Source organism: Phalaenopsis equestris, unplaced genomic scaffold, assembly GCF_001263595.1.
Source record: "Phalaenopsis equestris unplaced genomic scaffold, ASM126359v1 Scaffold000949, whole genome shotgun sequence".
NCBI lineage: Eukaryota > Viridiplantae > Streptophyta > Magnoliopsida > Asparagales > Orchidaceae > Phalaenopsis > Phalaenopsis equestris.
In genome coordinates, this window is record NW_018165388.1 from 642,764 (window position 1) to 660,579 (window position 17,816).

At 33.6% G+C, this 17,816-nt stretch overlaps 1 protein-coding gene across 1 annotated transcript in view; it reads right to left on the minus strand.

Moving 5' to 3' along the window:
- LOC110032471 (ras-related protein RABC1) overlaps positions 1-15,921 on the minus strand; it is a 43,029-nt gene extending 27,108 nt beyond the window's left edge. The window contains exons 1-3 of the mRNA XM_020736116.1: positions 15,725-15,921; positions 15,487-15,643; positions 2,321-2,389 (exon numbers count right to left, since the gene is read on the minus strand). Of these exons, the coding sequence (XP_020591775.1) occupies positions 2,321-2,389; positions 15,487-15,625 (208 nt within the window). The 5' untranslated portion in view covers positions 15,626-15,643; positions 15,725-15,921. The remainder of the gene's footprint in view (positions 1-2,320; positions 2,390-15,486; positions 15,644-15,724) is intronic.
- Positions 15,922-17,816: the final 1,895 nt, after the last annotated feature.

Genomic DNA, 17,816 nt, shown 5'->3' on the forward strand with positions numbered 1-17,816 from the left:
ATCTCAACAAGAATTCTAATAGCAGTGAAGCAAGTATATCTGTGGATAAAAGAAAATATCAAAAATTGGTAGGAAAACTCATCTACTTCTTACATACTAAGCTAGACATTGCATAGTTTGTTAGTATTGTGAGACAATATATGAATAATCCAAATAAATAATATTTAGAGATGGCGTAGAAGATCCTAAGGTTTCTCAAAAATACTACCTGATTATGGATTATTGCTTGAGAGAATCAGAAATAGAATGGTAGAAATCTACATTGATGATAGTTGGATTAGAGAACTCACTGACAGTATTGTGAGCCAACATATGAATAATCCAAATGAAGAGCATTTAGAGATGGTGCAGTAGATTCTAAGATTTCTCAAGAAGACTACTGATTATGGTTTATTATTTGAGAGAATCAGAAACAGAGAGATAGAAGTCTACACTGATGCAAGTTGAATCGGAGAACTCACTGATAGAAGGTCAACCACAGGTTATTACTCCTATGCGTGAGGAAAATTGGCCACATTAAAAAGTAAGAAACAAGATGTTGTCTTTAGAAGCAGTGCAAAATCAGAGTATCGAGCACTTGCTTTAGAAAGTTGTGAAGGGATTTCGATTCAAAAATTGTTGAGGAAAGTGGGGTGTACCTATGATAGGCCTATACAAATGTTTTGCAATATTCAAGTAGTTATTAGTATTGTCAAGAACCCTGTGCATCATGACATGACCAAACATATTGAAATTAATATACACTTTATCTTTAAAAAACTTAATTGTGGAACTATACAGCTAAGTTACATCCCGACACACCAAAAAGTTATTAATGCCTTCACCAAAGCTCTCCTGTTAAGCAACTTCTCAAAGTTTAATACCAAGTCTGGCTTCTACAACATCTACGACCCAGTTTGAGGGAGGGTGTGAAAATGTAGAAGGATCAACCTCTCTATTAATTGGAGACAGTTTGGGAAACTGCTTGATTAATTTTATTCTTTTCCTATTTAAGTTCATTTTATGAATTATTTCCTTTCCATGTTTAGGCTAGGTATATTTTGTAAGATTGTAAATTAGGAGGGACCGGTTTACCAATGCATGTAACCTTAAGGTTGAAGATTGAATAATAAGAATTTTGAGAATTCCCTCTTAATTTTTACTTCGCGTACTGATCACATCCCCTTTACAAAGAGGTGAGCATCAATTGCAAAAAAAAATTTTAAAAAGCAGGAAAATCTTTACAGGAAATCAGGGATTCAATCCGAAGTTACAAACAATAAAAGCAATTTCAACTAAGGCAATTGGCGATTAGGCCAGCACTTGAATTGCTCAGAAACAAATCACTCAATAGGTTAAATTTGTAGCTCTTAGAAGAGGAGCTTTCTCAAGAATATTAATTTCTTTCATACTATACCAAATCTTCTCAACTCCATAGAATCCTCTCAGTGGCAACCTAATCCACTTGGAAAATATCTCGACCAATCTTCTATGCATCCCCTTGGAATGTCCTGATTCCCTAGTCATATATGCCCCCTTAGTAATTTTGATTAGGTTTATTAAAACTCCCCTGATATGTTCCATCATTATTAATACAAAAATTAACAATACATAAAGCAAATTCATTGTTAGATTTTGCATATATGAACTTCATTGCAAGTCTCTAAGATGTTAACCTTTCATCAATCCCTCATATTCTAAAACTGACTGAAAAAATATCAGGAAATGTGGGAATGCCAATGAAGAAAGAGGTGTTCACCAATGGTATCTCTCATAAAACTCATCCTCAAAGAAAATTGTTAGTGTACATTTGAGTTTTGAATTGAAGTGGACATTAAGAAATATAATCCACCATTTATTTCAATTGCCATATTATACAAACTAAAAGCACTATTGTTATTTTTAATAGGACCATGAAGCGATATATATAATGTACACAGGACCATAAATTTTAGTTAGTATATCAAAATAACATACCGAGACAAATTGAAGCCAACCTTTCCTTTTTGTAAGAGAAATAAAATTCGCTCATTGGTTCTATTCAAAATTTGCACGCCAATAAAATCAGGTCATCAGCTGTTGGTTCTACCAATTCTACCCCATAGGCGGCCAAAATTTGCGTAATATTACACAATTTACACAAAATTATATTTTCAGATCATTTTCTAATTTAATAATAAATACGTCACCTCCACCAAAATCCTTAATGAATTCCAACCAATGTGAAGGAAACGTAGTAATCAAAAATACAGAATTCATAGCTTCTAAAACATTAAATTTTATGTGGACATACAGAAATTCAGTGGATTAAAACAACGCAAAGCAATGAGTAGTTAAATACCTGTGTCCCATATAGCTAATTTCAACTTTTTGCCACCTATTGTTACCATCTTTACCTTGAAATCCACACCTATACAGAAATATGTTACAAAAATATAGATAAGGAAAACATGAATAAAATATGCCACACCATAGAGATTGCCAAAATTATATTAGGTATCAGAAAAGAGTAATTGCATTTATATCTAAAACTGCAAGACCTTAACTAAAGGTAGGTCAAAAGACCTGCCAAAACATCATTTGACAATCTATCCGCATTTCCACCAAATTTTTTTCATAGACGGTACTGTTTATGCACAATGTCAAGAAAATAAATAAATAAAAAATTTTGTAAAGCACAAATATTTAGTAACTTTTGATATGCTGGAGTATAAATGAACTCGATCTTCCAACTGCACAGATTCATGTGATCGGTAAAAGCCAGACAGCCAATATGACTTGCCAATTCAAGGAAAATTAGAATCTTGCATATGACGGATAGAATTATATTGTTTAGGTCGTGAAATGTTACATTGGTTTACAAGATTAATTGACAACAAGCTTTACAGTGGTGGATCTCACATACTTCCTCAAGTAAAAAATTCCATTGAAATCAACTACCAAAAAGCTTACAACAACAACAAGCCTTTATCCTACTACTAAATGGAGTCGGCTACATGAATCCTTTTTCTCCATTGCGTCCTATTGAGCATCATATTTTCATTTAATTCTAATATCATTTTTTATACAATATGCCCAAGTCTTTTTAGATCTACCTTTATCTTTATTAACATAAGTCAAATCTTAAACATCCACTCTCCTAATAAAATCATCAGATGGTCGATGTTTAATGTGACCAAACCACCATCTAAGACGATTCTATCTAATCTTGCCTGCCCTTGGAGCTACACCAACCCTTCACAAATACATTTGTTTTGCATTTTGCCTCTACGTGCCAAGCCAGTCATCCACCTAAGCATTCTCATCTCAGCAACACTTAACTTAGTTTTATGCTTCTCTTTTAAAGGCCAACATTCAACGCAATAAAGCATTGCAAGTCTTACCACCATCTTACAAAATTTTCCTTTTAAGTATAAGCGGTATTTTTCTATCACACAATAGGCCCAATGCATTCCTCTACTTCAATCAACCAACTTGAATTCTACTACTAACGTCCCCATCAATATCACCATCACTTTGAACAATAGACCCGAGATATCTAAAATGTTAACACCTTTTAATGATTTGATCACAAATAATTTCAACTTTACCAGTAGATCTACTACTACTAAAATTACAATTCATATATTCAATTTTAATTCTACTCAAGCAAAAGCCTTTAAACTCTAGTGTAGACCTTCATAATTCAAGTTTCTCCTGGACTCTTTCTCTAGTCTTATCCAAAAGAAGGATTTCATTTATGAAAAGAATACATCAAAATACATCCTCTTGTAAATGTCCAGTAGGAGCATCCATAACTAAAGCAAAAAGATATGGGTTTAAAGTCGATCTCTTTTGTAATCCAACTGAAATAGGAAATTACTTAGTTAATCCTCCTTCTTCCTCCTTCTGTTCAAACACAGTTCAAACACAAGTAACAACTCTAGAATGCATATCTTTAATGACTTGAATATAAGTCATATCAATACATTTGTTTTTTAGAACTCTCCAAAGAACTTCTCTTGGAATCTTATTGTAGGCTTTTCTAAATCAATCAAATGTAGATCCTACTTATTTTCTCTACACTTCTCCATTAAACCTCTCAATAAATGAAGAGCTTCCATAGTAGACTTGCCCGGCATAAATTCAACTGATTATGAGAAATCTTTATATCAGATCTTAGGCTCCGTTTGGGACCGCTTTTTTGCGACTTCGCGGCCCTAAATCGCGATAATTTGATGTTTGGCTCGGAGCTTCGCGGCAATTGAAAGCTAACGCGGAAGAAAAGCGGAAAGCCATATCCTTCACACGGCGCAGCTTTGCAGCGTGAAAAAGGCTTGTTTTGCCCCTCACGAAAAAGCCCGCGATCTTCTTCTCGCCTCGTCCCGCCCTCCCGCACACCCGCACGCCCGCACGCCCGCGATCTCTTCCTACCAATCTCGCCCGCGGATCGCCACTCTTCCTCCGAATCCCGCGGATCGCCGGAGTGGATCAATTTCTTCCTCTGAATCCCGTGAATCGCCACTTTAGCCCGCCATCTTCTTCTCCGAATACCGCGGATCGCCGGAGTGGGTCGATTTCTTCCTCCGACTCCTGCGGATCGCCCTCCCGTGGGCGACCAGGTTCTTCTTCTTCCCCGCGATCTTCTTCCCCTCTCTTCTTCCTCGACAAGGACCGCATCTTTCTTCCCCCCGCTCTTCTTCTTCGGCCTTCTTCTTCCCCCCCGCTCTTCTTCCGCGTTCTTCTTCCACACTCGTCTTCCTCCACCAGCACCACAGCCAATGGGAGCTTCGTCTTCACATATGATTGACGAAATTCTTCAAACTATTTCTGAACTAGCTGTTGTGCCTCTTCTATTTCTCAGCATTCTTTAGAATCATTTCTTGTTTTCTGCTTATAGGTTTTAAAGCTCAGCCTTATCATATATATATGGTTTTATTGTGTATGATAATACATTATTCAACCAAACTCATGTGGTAAATCTTTGGATTTCAATTCTGCTGTCAGAAATTTGATTCAGGCTGTAAATACCTAATTAGATTTGATTTTCAAATTTGTAAAAAAAGATTTTTTGTGCATTCATGAATTTGCATCTCTAATTGCGAAGTGATTGTTCGCTATCATTATAATAGTCTTTAGCTATAATTTTTAGGCAGATTTACATACAACTCCATTCTTATATGTTTACTAGTGAGCTTAAGCGCAAGGTGCAAACACTTCAGACGGAGGCAACTACCCTCTCAGCACAGCTTACTCTGCTATAGGTACTCTAGTTTCATCCATATAGCTAACTAAACCTCCAATATTTTATAACTGCGTATTCCCTAAATATTTATTTAACTGTGTATTCCCTAAATCTCTAACACCTAAACTTTACTTTATTCTACTTTCTAATTGATTTTAATGTTGTGTTTCATGACTGTGTTTTGTTATAGTAATAACATGGATAGTAAGGCTAAAGAGGTTGCTATACCTGCATTGTGGGAAAAAGATACGAAAATAATATTTTGTGATCTTTGTATTAAAAAGATTGAACGGGGAAATCGACCAACGACCCATTTCAATAAAGGTGGCAAAACATTATAAAAAATTTCAAGGAATGTACAGGCAGGGAATATGACAGGTTGCAAATGAAAAACAAGTGGGACCAAACGAAGAAGGAATGAAAAATATGGAAGGAATTGAAAAGGGATTCTACCGGTCTTGGTTGGGATCCAGTAAAGCGAGCAATTGATGCACCCGAGGAATGGTGGGCTGAAAGACTTGCGGTGAGCTTTGTTTATAAACTTTTTTATTTTGTAACTTTCTATTTTGTTATAATTGAGTGTCTATCAATTTTTGTGTAGGTGGTGCCTGCTGCAAAAAAGTTTAAGCTTTCTGGAATTGAGTCTGAATTGGAGGAGAAACTAGACTGCATGTTTGGGGGAGTGGTTGCAACGAGGAACTATACATGTAGCCCAAGCGAGACAGGGTTCGCTGGCAATGCCGTGAATTTGGGAACCCATGGAGGGAACCCCTGGAGGTTCAGTTGATTTCTTCAGTTGATTTCGTTGACGTCCCCAGCCCAGATCAGAACGAATATGAAACCATTTCCACTTCCAAACGTCAGAGGGTTGTTGATAAAAGAAAATCTCGTGCTTCTTCTCTCAGAAATGAGTTATCCGAGGCGATTTCTTGTTTCAAAGCAGAATGTCAGTCTTCTCATTCAAGCACAATCGCGGAGACACTTGAAATCCTAAGTACTACAGCCGAAATTTATGCAGATGAAGAGCTGTATCTGTTCGCAGCAGAATTGCTAAAAGACCCGGTCCGTAGGGATTTTTTTGTGCAGATGTCTGCCGCCCGCAGAGGCATATATTCATAATCGTTTGAACAATTGATATTTTTTATATTTTTCATCACTAGAACATTTACACTGCATTATTTATTTTTTTCTTTCTAGAGTTGTGTTTGTGAACTCTGTTGTATCTTCCTAATTACTTGCAAACATTTATTTTTTTTTATTGTCACAAACTCTTATGTAAATGATAATTATTTAGGGGAAACATTTAGGGATACCCATCACTATGAATGCAAATAGAAGAAGACAGATGAAAAAAATATGCCTTCGGAAGCATTTGAATACTGTCAGGTCAGTCTTTCACAGAAGAAGAGACTGAGGCTTCCATCGCCTTCACAGTAGATGGGGAAGGTGCAAGCAAGATGACAGAGCTGAAGAAACGAATAACTGATGAGATAATATGTCTATGAATGAAAAATTTTAGAACTTATTAGCTGAATATTATTAGAAATATTGCTTACTCTGATTTTTTTTCAACTTCATATTTATCTATTAAGTTGTTTTCTTTCGTTTAGTTTGATTCCTGGGAATTATTTTTTTGATACTACGATATCTTGTTGTATTTTTCTAGCACCAATGCAATCTGTGCATGAAAGTATTTTTTTTCAAGTGGTATGAGTCTATACGAGGAGCGATGGAGCGATTTCAACACTCATCAGAAACAATAAGCAGGTATTTCTCAATCGGATTGAGCGCCCTTGTTAGCTTGTCCTCTCATGCCATCAGACCCTCAGATTATAAGTTTGAGCAGATACCGGTTGAGATAGCACGTGATGCACGATATATGCCCTTTTTCAAGGTATTCTCTCGAATTCATTATAGTTAACTCTGTAAGGGCAAGCAATGATATGTCAAACATAACATTTACTCATCAGGACTGTATTGGCGCGATTGATGGAACACATGTTGACGCACGTATCCCAAATAGTGATAATGTGACATTTATCGGCCGTTGTGGTAGCCCTACCCAAAATATCATGGACGTCTGCGACTTTAACATGTGCTTCACTTTTGTTATGGTTATGGCTGGTTGGGAGGGCAGCGCACATGACAGTCGAGTTTTTAAATCTGCGACACGGGATCCTAATAGCAACTTTCCACATCCACCTGCAGGTATGCTCGGGATCGAACTCGTACAAATTGTTCAATTTATTATGCAATTATTACTTAGGATCCCTAAAATAACTTGAATTTCCGTACTAATTATTCCATTTATTATGCAAGTATTACTTGGTTGATGTTGGTTACCCATTGCAACGAGAGTATTTAAAGTCATTCTCTGATACGAGATATCACATATCAGACTTCGCACGTGCAAGTAACGTCACACGAGGAAGAAAGGAAATGTTTAATAAACGACATTCATCGCTTCGTGGTGTTGGTGTAATTGAGAGGAGTAATTGAGAGGACTTTTGGTGTCTGGAAAAGAAATGGGTGATACTCCGTGATATGCCTCCCTACAATTTTTCGAAGCAAGTACAGATTGTCTGTGCTACAATGACACTTCATAATTACATAAGAAGACATCATTCCCGTAGTGATATCGACTTTCATTTGGCGGAAGAGGATGAAGAAAATGTGCATTCGGAAGCATTTGAATACCGGCTAGGTCAGTCTTTCACAGAAGAAGAGACCGAGGCTTCCATTGCCTTCACCGTTGATGGGGAAGGTGCAAGCGAGATGGCAGAGCTGAGAGAACGAATTACTGATGAGATAGTATGCCTATGAATAAAGAATTTGAGAATTTATTAGTTGAAAATTATTAAAAATACTATTGATGAAGAGTCTATTCTTTTTTTTTTCAAAATAAAAGCCTGATATGGAAATTACACATTTAAATCGATTTTTATTGTTGGTGTTGCGCTTACTTTTTACTTAACTTGTCTGGTTAAAATGAAAAGTAATTCTTATGTGTTATGGTTGTTGATAAAGATTTTAGTGTTATATGTGTAAACATGTAAATACATAAGAATTGGGTGCTATGTATGTAAATTCCCTTTTTTATTTTCTTGGTGTTGATTAAGTTGAAGACTGCATGATATAGGAATCTCTGCGGCTCCTTCAGCGGTTGTTCAGCAATTGCAGCAATGAAAAATGTCTTCTGAAAGGATTAGATATGTAAATTAGCCTATTCTTTTATTTTAGTTGTGTGGTTTGTATTTAAATTTCCCTATTCTTTTATTTTAGTTAAATTGAATTTTACCTCTGCCTTGTAAGTAGCAATGTTTAAGTGTTATGTATGCAGTTGGCTTTACTTTATGCTGATGGGCAAGATGGTATGTATGTAAATCTTCCTATAATTAAGTAGTATGGTGGCATTTACTTTGAAAAAATTGAAGTTTAGGCATATACTCTTGTAGAGCTAATGATATTTCCTATGATTTTTATGATATCCATTTTAAGATATCCATTTTATAGAGCTAATGATATTTCCTACGATATTTCCTATGGTTAAATCTATTCATTGCAGTGCTAGTCTTGTAAGTAGCAATGTTTAAGTGTTATGTATGCAGTTGGCTTTACTTTATGCTGATGGGCAAGATGGTATGTATGTAAATCTTCCTATAATTAAGTAGTATGGTGGCATATACTTTGAAAAAATTGAAGTTTAGGCATATACTGAGAGAAGCGTGAAATCAAGAGATAATGCAATTGAAGCTGCTCTGAGGAGGTTGGAACAACTCAGAATCAAAGGCAAAGAGCCATAGATTTCGAGGGAGGACATAAGCTTCAGCGATCAGCGGCAGGAGGACAAGGTAATGTTCTCATTCTTAGTGTGGAGTTCAAACAAGCAAAAAATTTCTAGTGTGTTTTTAGGTTATGGAGTTGAATACGAGGTGTTCATGAACATAAAATCTACTGAAATATGTGTGCATAACCATGATCAAGCTATTTTTTAGTCTATCATAATCAAACCAGACATTGTTAATTGAGCTGGATACAAGTAGCATGTCCGGTGTTTGATTCATTTGCAGCTCTAACAACAACTAAAAGGTGTAATATCACTTTAGGAAAAAAATTGAGAATTATTTCAGTAAATTAATACGTTGAGTCAAACCAGTTTTCCAGGATTAAAAAAAAAAAAAACAGACTATCTTGCTTGAACCCCATGTCTTTCTTCAAAAGCATTATATCAAGGAAGAATTTCTCATTGGGAAAAAGAGCAATGTTTTGTTGCAGCACTTTGCCTAGGTGTGCAGTGCATTTCATTGTGCTTCTGTTTATACTGTAAATTGGAAGAGATGTTTCCTGCATGTACTTTTTCACCATTTTCCAAAAATACCTCTATTTCCTGCATGTACATTGAAAGTTTTGATGATTATGATGAGCACATAGTGGAATGGAGATTAAGTCCCTATGACAAGGCAAGGACAGGAAATATCCACTAGAACCAAACCTTTGAGCCTTCTCTAGCTTTCTTTATTATACTTTTGTTGATGATTATGATGAGCTGTTTGCTGATCCTTTCTATTTTAGTTGCCCATTTTAGAGAAAATGTCGGATCTTCTTCATGCGGAAGTCATCTTGCTTCTCTATTCCCTCTGTATATTGTTTCCTACTATTGAATTTCCACTGAGAGCTCCATGCATGAAAGCCTCGTCGGAAATGTTTATTCTGCTCTTGAAGTAGATGACTGCTAATGTAAAGGTCCGGCGAAAAGCTTTTGCTGTGAACCTTACTTGCCATTTTTTTTGTGCCCACGTTTTTAATTAACCATGTCATTGCTTCCATGATTGGCTACAACGATGAGAAAAGAAGGGAAGCATTTCTCAACAATTTGCAGCTGTGTGTAATCTGTTTTAACGAGTATGCAGGTTAGTTTCTACGCATTTTAGTCTAGTTTTGATGGTTATTTGTTTGGTATCAGATTGATTAGTTCTTATGCCAAACATAACTTGATTTAGGAACGAGGAGATTATAATTAGATGTTTTGAGGAGTGTACATTATGAATTTTGATTGAATAAACAATTTTATGAGTTAGATATGTGATTTTCTTTTTATGTTTGGATTTCTTATATTAGTATTTTGCCTTTTGTTCTATTTTTATGCATATTTGTATATTAACTCCCTAGTGTTGTGTTAATATGACAACTAACTATCTGATTGTGATGATTAACTTATAATTTCTTAAGGTGTGATTTTTTTGGATTTATTCCAATAACAATTTGTGGTGATAAATGAATCTTGATTCCTTTACGTGATTTACATACATCGTCATTCTAATTACTTCCGAAAAACTTTAACCTTAATTTTAACCTTAGAACTGTAAATTAAGCTGGATTTGTGAATGAAATCAGATGCAATGTTGAGCACGATTCCTTAATTTTAATCTCTGGGCAATGCCAATGAAATCCATCATGGATGAAATTCATTGCAATGTTGAGCAGGATTCCTTTTGATGGTGCTTCAGAGATGTATGCTATTAAGCTGGATTTGTGAAGCATTCATCTTGATTTGTGAAAAGTTATTACATATAATTTGTATTTATGTTCGGTTCCGTGTTTTTAAGATATCCATTTTATAGACTAAAATATAATTTTAGAATATTTCTTTAATTTGTATTTATTACAACACTATTTAATACATAAAATTACTTGGGAATGACAAGGTTTATGTGTTTCCATCATTGGAGGTGCTTATCATTGTTTCAGGCTCTTCATTTTAAGAGTAAAGATGCCATCAAATGCTTAACATACATGATGCAAAATAGCCATGAGCCAAAAAGCTTTGCATACAAATGTCACTTATACGAGTAACTGAATTATTGTTACTAATTGATAAAAACTAGCTTTTTAAATGACTTGGTAATGATAAGGGCATTTTTATAAATGCCGCTCAATTCCAAAATATTTATATGTCTAACACCTAAACTTTACTTTCTACATTTGTACCAAACTATTCTTTCATATCACATAAAAGCATACTACCATTTTAACTTTTAAAAAGAGATACAACTTTTCATACATAGGTAAGGTGGCATTTATGTAAAAGTTGGAAGTTTAGGGGTTATATATTTAAATACATAGTATGTGTAGCTTTGTAAATGAATGCTTTTTTTTTTTTTATATTCTTTATGTAAAGCTTCCTTTTTTTTATATTCTTTCTTTTACATATCTAAACTTTATGTTTTACATTTATAAGACCCAAAGAATGCTGTCATTTTATGTATGTAAAAATTGAAGTACAGGTGTTACATGTGTAAATACATAGGAATTGAGCTAACACCCAAACTTCAATTTTACCATATATAATGCCTTACATTTCCATGAAAATTTGTATTTCACTTTTTAAAAGTTTAAAGAATGGTTTTTTTTTATGTGATATGAATGATTTGGGTGGTATAAACGGAAAAAGTAAAGTTAGTGTTAGACATGTAAATACTTAAGAATTGGGTTGTATGTATGTAAATCATCCTTTTTTTTAGTGCAGCATATGCTTGTTTTTTTTTTGTGAAACATGAACTACTTGTACGTAATTTTAGATTATTTTTATTTGAATTTTTTAAAAAAAATATCAAATTTATGACTTCTGGGATTGACTAAAAGTTGTAGAAGTCTATTTTTTACATTTTTAGTTTGTAAAATGAATTTCTGCTTTTGTTGTATCATATATAAGACTGTCATTGTTCTATTCCAAACAGTTTAATTAAACAGGGGCATAATTGTCATTTTTTCAGAAACAGCTGCCTCACAGCTGTTTTCACACAGCTGAAAACAGCAGACAGTGCCTGCAACAACCACCCAGCCAGCTCCCCCACAGCAGCTTCCTGAGGCAGCGCAGCTGCAGCTAAAAAGCTGAAAAGCTGCAGTTGCACCAAACAGAGCCTTAACCTATGTTCAATTACTCTCTCTCATATTTTTAATGTATGACACATTAACTTAATTCCTCTATAATTTGCACACTCTTGTGCATCCCCTTTATTCTTAAAGATGGGGACCAAAATACACTTTCTCTACTCTCCAGGCATCTTTTTAGTTTTTTAAAATAATATTAAAAAGTTTAGTAAACCAAAAACTCCAATATCTCCTAAATATTTCCACACTTTAATTGGAATATCATCAGGTTCTATTGATTTTCCACCCATGATTTTCTTTAGTCTCCACAACTTTTTTCACAAATGTGAAAGTAAAAATAATAACTTTTATTATTATTAACAATATTAAGATCACTAAGGTTGATTATATTTTCAGAAACTTCATTGAAAAGTTTATCAAAATATTTTACCCACCTATGTTGAATATATTCCCTCTAAGAAAAAACACATCTTAATTTTCATTTTTAATACACTATACTTGAATTAAATCTTTGTTTTTCTTTTCTCTTTATTTGGCTAGATTATACATATATTTTTCACCCTCTTTAGTATCTAATCTATTATTAAGATCGCTAAAAGTCGAATTGCTAGTATCACAAATTGTTCTCTTAGACTCTCTATAGTTCACCTTATATTTTTTCAAGTTTTCTAAGCTTTTATATTTAAGCTAATTTTTATAACAAAATTTCTTATACTTTATCTTTTCTTGCATATTATTATTTCACCACCAACTATTTTTATTTATAAAAAAATTCTTTTTGAATTCTCTGTGTACATCTTTTGTCACTTAGGGTCCATTTGGGGCAGCTTATTTCGTGCGATGGCGTTTTGAAAACGCACCTGACCTGTTTGGGTAAACTGCATTTTTGCAGCTAATGCGTTTTCAAAACGCTGAAAACAGCGTTTCCGCACCGCACCTGTCTGGGTGCGGTGGCAGTTTTCTGGCTGCGGTCTGGCTTTTTCAAAAAAATTAAAAATTTGTAATATCTACCGCACTTAGCTTATCAGCAGATTATTTTTAATTAGTTTATCAGCAGATTATTCAATAAGCTGCAGCTGCCCCAAACATACCCTTATTCAATAGTACTTGTTATTTTCTCCCACATTGAATTAGCTTTTTCTTGAACATTCCAAATCTTGAAATCTTGAAGTTTACTCATAAAAATAATTTTATTTATTTCAGGTGCCCCTATCTAACTATATAACAATGTTTCATTATATTTTATCTTCCGACTTCTCATCTTAAAATTCAAACTTAATAATCGATGTTGAGACTTAAATTTTCACCTAATATGATCTTATAATCTTTATATTCTCCACAATCTCTTTTTCTCATAAGAAAAATTTTTATGAGTTAAAAACTTTGATACAGATTTCTTAAAGGAAGATTTTTGTCAAAAAAACAAAAAGAACAAAACTTGAGAATGTTGTAGCACCTAAAAGAGAACCATGTCATAAGATAGACAACCACAAACTTAAAGAGGCTTAGACTTAAACTGAAAGATATATGAGCCATTCAAATTCCTTATGGACACGGCATAGGTGTGATTTTAATTGAACTGTTTACTTTTAAATTTTTTAATATCTAAATTGTTCCATAAGTTAAGCTTGTATAGTTCATTTGCTAATTGCTATTTGTATGAAGCCATCAAAACATTATCATAGAAAATCTCCAAACATGCATTCAATCTGAAGCAAAACTTTTAATATAGAAGAGAACGATATAGTTGGATGATGCCTAGAATCATTCAATATCCATCATTATAACCAATGGAGATTGAATGAAACTTCTAAGTACTCGAAGCTTTTTCTACGTGATAAACAATTGAAGAGTTTATGCAAAAATGAATTGCTACAGAAAACTTTGGATAAAACCACTAGTATGGAAAAAAAATTAAAATTGGGTAACAAAGGCCTATGCAAATGTACAAAGCCACCATGGTAGATTTGGTACGGAAGAAAATTCTTCCCTATGGAATATAAAGTAAAAAAGTACACCTAGAATTTGATTCAGAGAAACTTTCAGTCCAAGAATGGAGATGGAAAATTCCCAGAAATCAATGAAAAAAATTTAAGACAAAAATAAAAGAGATGATATGGCATAAAAAGAAAATTGTACGGAGAAAAAATTGGCATGTCAGATAAGCTAGGTTAGCTTTTAACAAAGGATTTAGCATTGCATCATTAAAACTATGACGTAACAAATGGTGGTTAGACCTGCAATGGTCTATGACGCAAAATATGGCCTTTCAAAGAGAAGCATAAAACAAAGTTAAGTGTTGTTGAGATGAGAATGCTTAGGTGGATGAGTGGCTTGACACTTAGAGATAATGTGTGAAATGAATATGTCTATAATAGAGTTGGTGTAGCTCAAGTGGCGGACAAGATTAGAGAGAGTCATCTTAGATGGTTTGGCCACATTAATCGTCAACCATCTAGGAGAGTATATGTTTTAGATTAGTTTTATGTTGAGAAAGGCAATGGTAGACCTAAAAAACCTTGGGCTTATTGAATAAAAAATGAACTTAATTAATTTTAATTAAATGAAAACATGACACTCAATAGGACGCAATGGAGAAAAAAATTCATGTAGCCAAGACCATTTATTGGGATAAAGCTTGTTGTTATTGTTGTTGTTGATGTTGTCGTACTAAGCTAACTTATTAATGGGAAAAAATTTAAAAGTAACTATAGTCATTTAACAATGGAAGATTTATAGATATAAGTATTTTTTTCTAATTAATTCTTGGATTTCAATTGTGCCAAGAATAAATAAGTTTTTTTTTACCTTTCAAGGGTATTGAACAAAGAAGGGCAATTCACACTAAAGCGCACAAATTAAGTTTCCTAACTTGTGGATTCCTGAAACCAACCAAAACAATCCAAAGGCAAACAAAACTTGGAGAACCCCGAGAGAAAATTTAAGGCCATCAACAAAAGCAACACATGAACATAGTACTCAGAAGGTTTTGTGATTGATTAAGCATTAGTGCTTTCTTCAACAAATTCTAACCTCTGAATAGCAAAATGCAGGTTAAACTGGTTATAAGCTCAACCGAAGCAAGTTCGTTTGCATCACAAGACTTGGAGCACTTGAACACTAAATATGTTTTTTATCTATCAGCTATCACTGTAATTTGCTTAACTTCACGATTGCAAAGCTATTTCCTTTTCCAGCATTGTTGTAATAAACAAATGGTGATAAAATTCATCATTAACATCCCAGCCCAAATGGTAATTTATCCAAAGAGACACAAGTGCCACGCAAGATCTATGCAGAAAAGCTCCTAGGTTTACACTCTACCAAAAATTCTACGCAGAAGCTATCGTACAACAGAACACATTTCATAACAAACGAGTCACACAACGCACCGATAGTAGGGGAGAGATCTTCAAAGGAATCTGATGTGAATCTCAGAAGGAGGCTGCTCTTCCCTACTCCAGAATCCCCAATCATGAGAAGCTTGAACAAATAATCAAACTCTGGTTGGCTTGAAGAAGATGGATCCATCGAATTGCTCCAGCGGGACTAGAAGAGGAAAGGAAATAAGCATGAATCAGAACAAAAGCATTACAACTAGTAAGGTCGACAATTTCTGTCAAGAAAAACCTAGAAGAATATCGGAGTAGCTCAAAACGAATCTGCAAACAACTCCAAAGAAGTCGATTCGGGAACCGAAAATTGCAGAGTACGAAAAGTGAACAGTAAAAGCAAAGGGGTTCGTCGGGATTTACGACCCAAAAAGGCGGAGGCGGTGGACCTTATTTTTCCGTTTAAAGTTTTGCTGTTGGTGGACGTTTCAACGACACCTTGCGCCGCTTTTAGATTTACTGTATTTTTGTTGTTTAAAAAAAAAAATTCATTTGTCTTTATATAATATTTATAATTAGAGAAATATTACATTATTTATTTGCTTAAGAGATTTAAAGGTTTATTCCAATTAAAATACTTATTTTGTATAAATAAAATATTTATTGAAATTCACTTTGTTTAAATTTGATCTCAAATCATATTTGAATGAAGGTTTAAATGAGATTTGAACAATATTCTACTAAATTTCTACATAATCTAATAATATTTGAATATGGTTTGAATAAAGTTCAAGTAAGATTCTTAAAATATTTAAGCAAGGCTCAAGAAAAATTTAAACTAGGTTTTAATTAAATTCAAACCTTGTATAAGTAGGGTTTTATTTAGGATTTGCACTTATTTTAACCGATTTGAAATAAGATATTATAATATGTGCTAGAACAATATGAATTTTATAGGGTTTAATATAACAACAAACAATCGTGATGACAAGTATTATAATATTAAGTAGAACCATTATATTATATTTCTACAAAAATTACATTAAATGTAATGAATTGTGAGATCACAATACCTAAAAAGTTTGAATGGAACATAAAAAAACTACAGTTGAAGTTTTCTTTCATTAAATTTATGATAAGAAAAATAATGTACAAGACGTCATAAAGGTGGCAAGCACTTGGTATTACAAGTAACTTAGTTACAATTATTCATATCACATCAATTTTCACCTGCAATGTACCAAATTTTTCTTTTTTCTTTGAAGGCCTTACAAGGGGAGAAAGAGTATATTGGGTCCTATTCCTAAGAATAAAGAAGATGCACAAGAGTGTGCACATTATACAGAAATGTGTCATACATTAAAATTATGAAAGACAATAATTGAAGATAGGTTATGACATGCTACAAAAATATCTCAAAATCAGCTTTGGATTCATGTCAAGCAAGTATACTATGGAAGCTATACAATTATTGAGAGGTTTGTTGGAAAAGTATAGATAGTAAGGATCATCAATGATAAAATTCCAAGAAAAGTATTTTAGATAGTTATAGAGAAGAGAGGTTCTGACATTACTTATATTCAAATTCTTAAAGATATGTATACTAAAGCTAATTCTTATGTATGAACACAAGCCAGATTGACGTAGTATTTATATCAAGGATAGCATTTAGGCCCATATCTTTGTGATTTAGTTATGGATGTTCTCGCTAAAAATTTATAGGAGTAAAGAAGAGTAAAGGTAGACCTAAATAGATTTGGGCATAAAACATGATGTTACTTTCTTTGAATTAAATGAAAGTACGACACTCAATAAGACACAATGGAGAAAAAGGATTCGTGTAGCCAACCCCACTTAGTGGGGTAAAAGCTTGTTGTTATTGTTGTTGTTGTTGTTGTTTGAAAGCCTTATGCTATTTGGGTAGTCTCTCTACGACTTCACCATTACTCGTAGCACGAAATTGCTTATGAATTCATCTTGAACTCGAATGTTTGACCCTAATTCAATTTATATATATATATATATATATATATATTCAGTGCAAGCAGGCAACCATCTTTTCTACATCCAAATTTTTTAATATATGTTTTCATAATTGACACCCAAATCCTAAGCTGCAATCAATGCTAGTTGAATGAGACGAATATAATATAAAACTCCTTACAAGTATAAATCTTCTAATGCAAATAAACATCAATGCTAAAATTAAATTGGTTAATAGATAGATAATTAATGTTTAAGCTATATTTAAGAGCTCTCCTGATGCGTTTTTTATTTTCTTAGCTAAAATGGTTTTTATAGCTATTGGAATAGTATGTCTATCAAAGAATTATTTAATAAATAAATAAGCATGAGTCCTCCTCTTAATGTCAACTTCATTTTCTAAATGA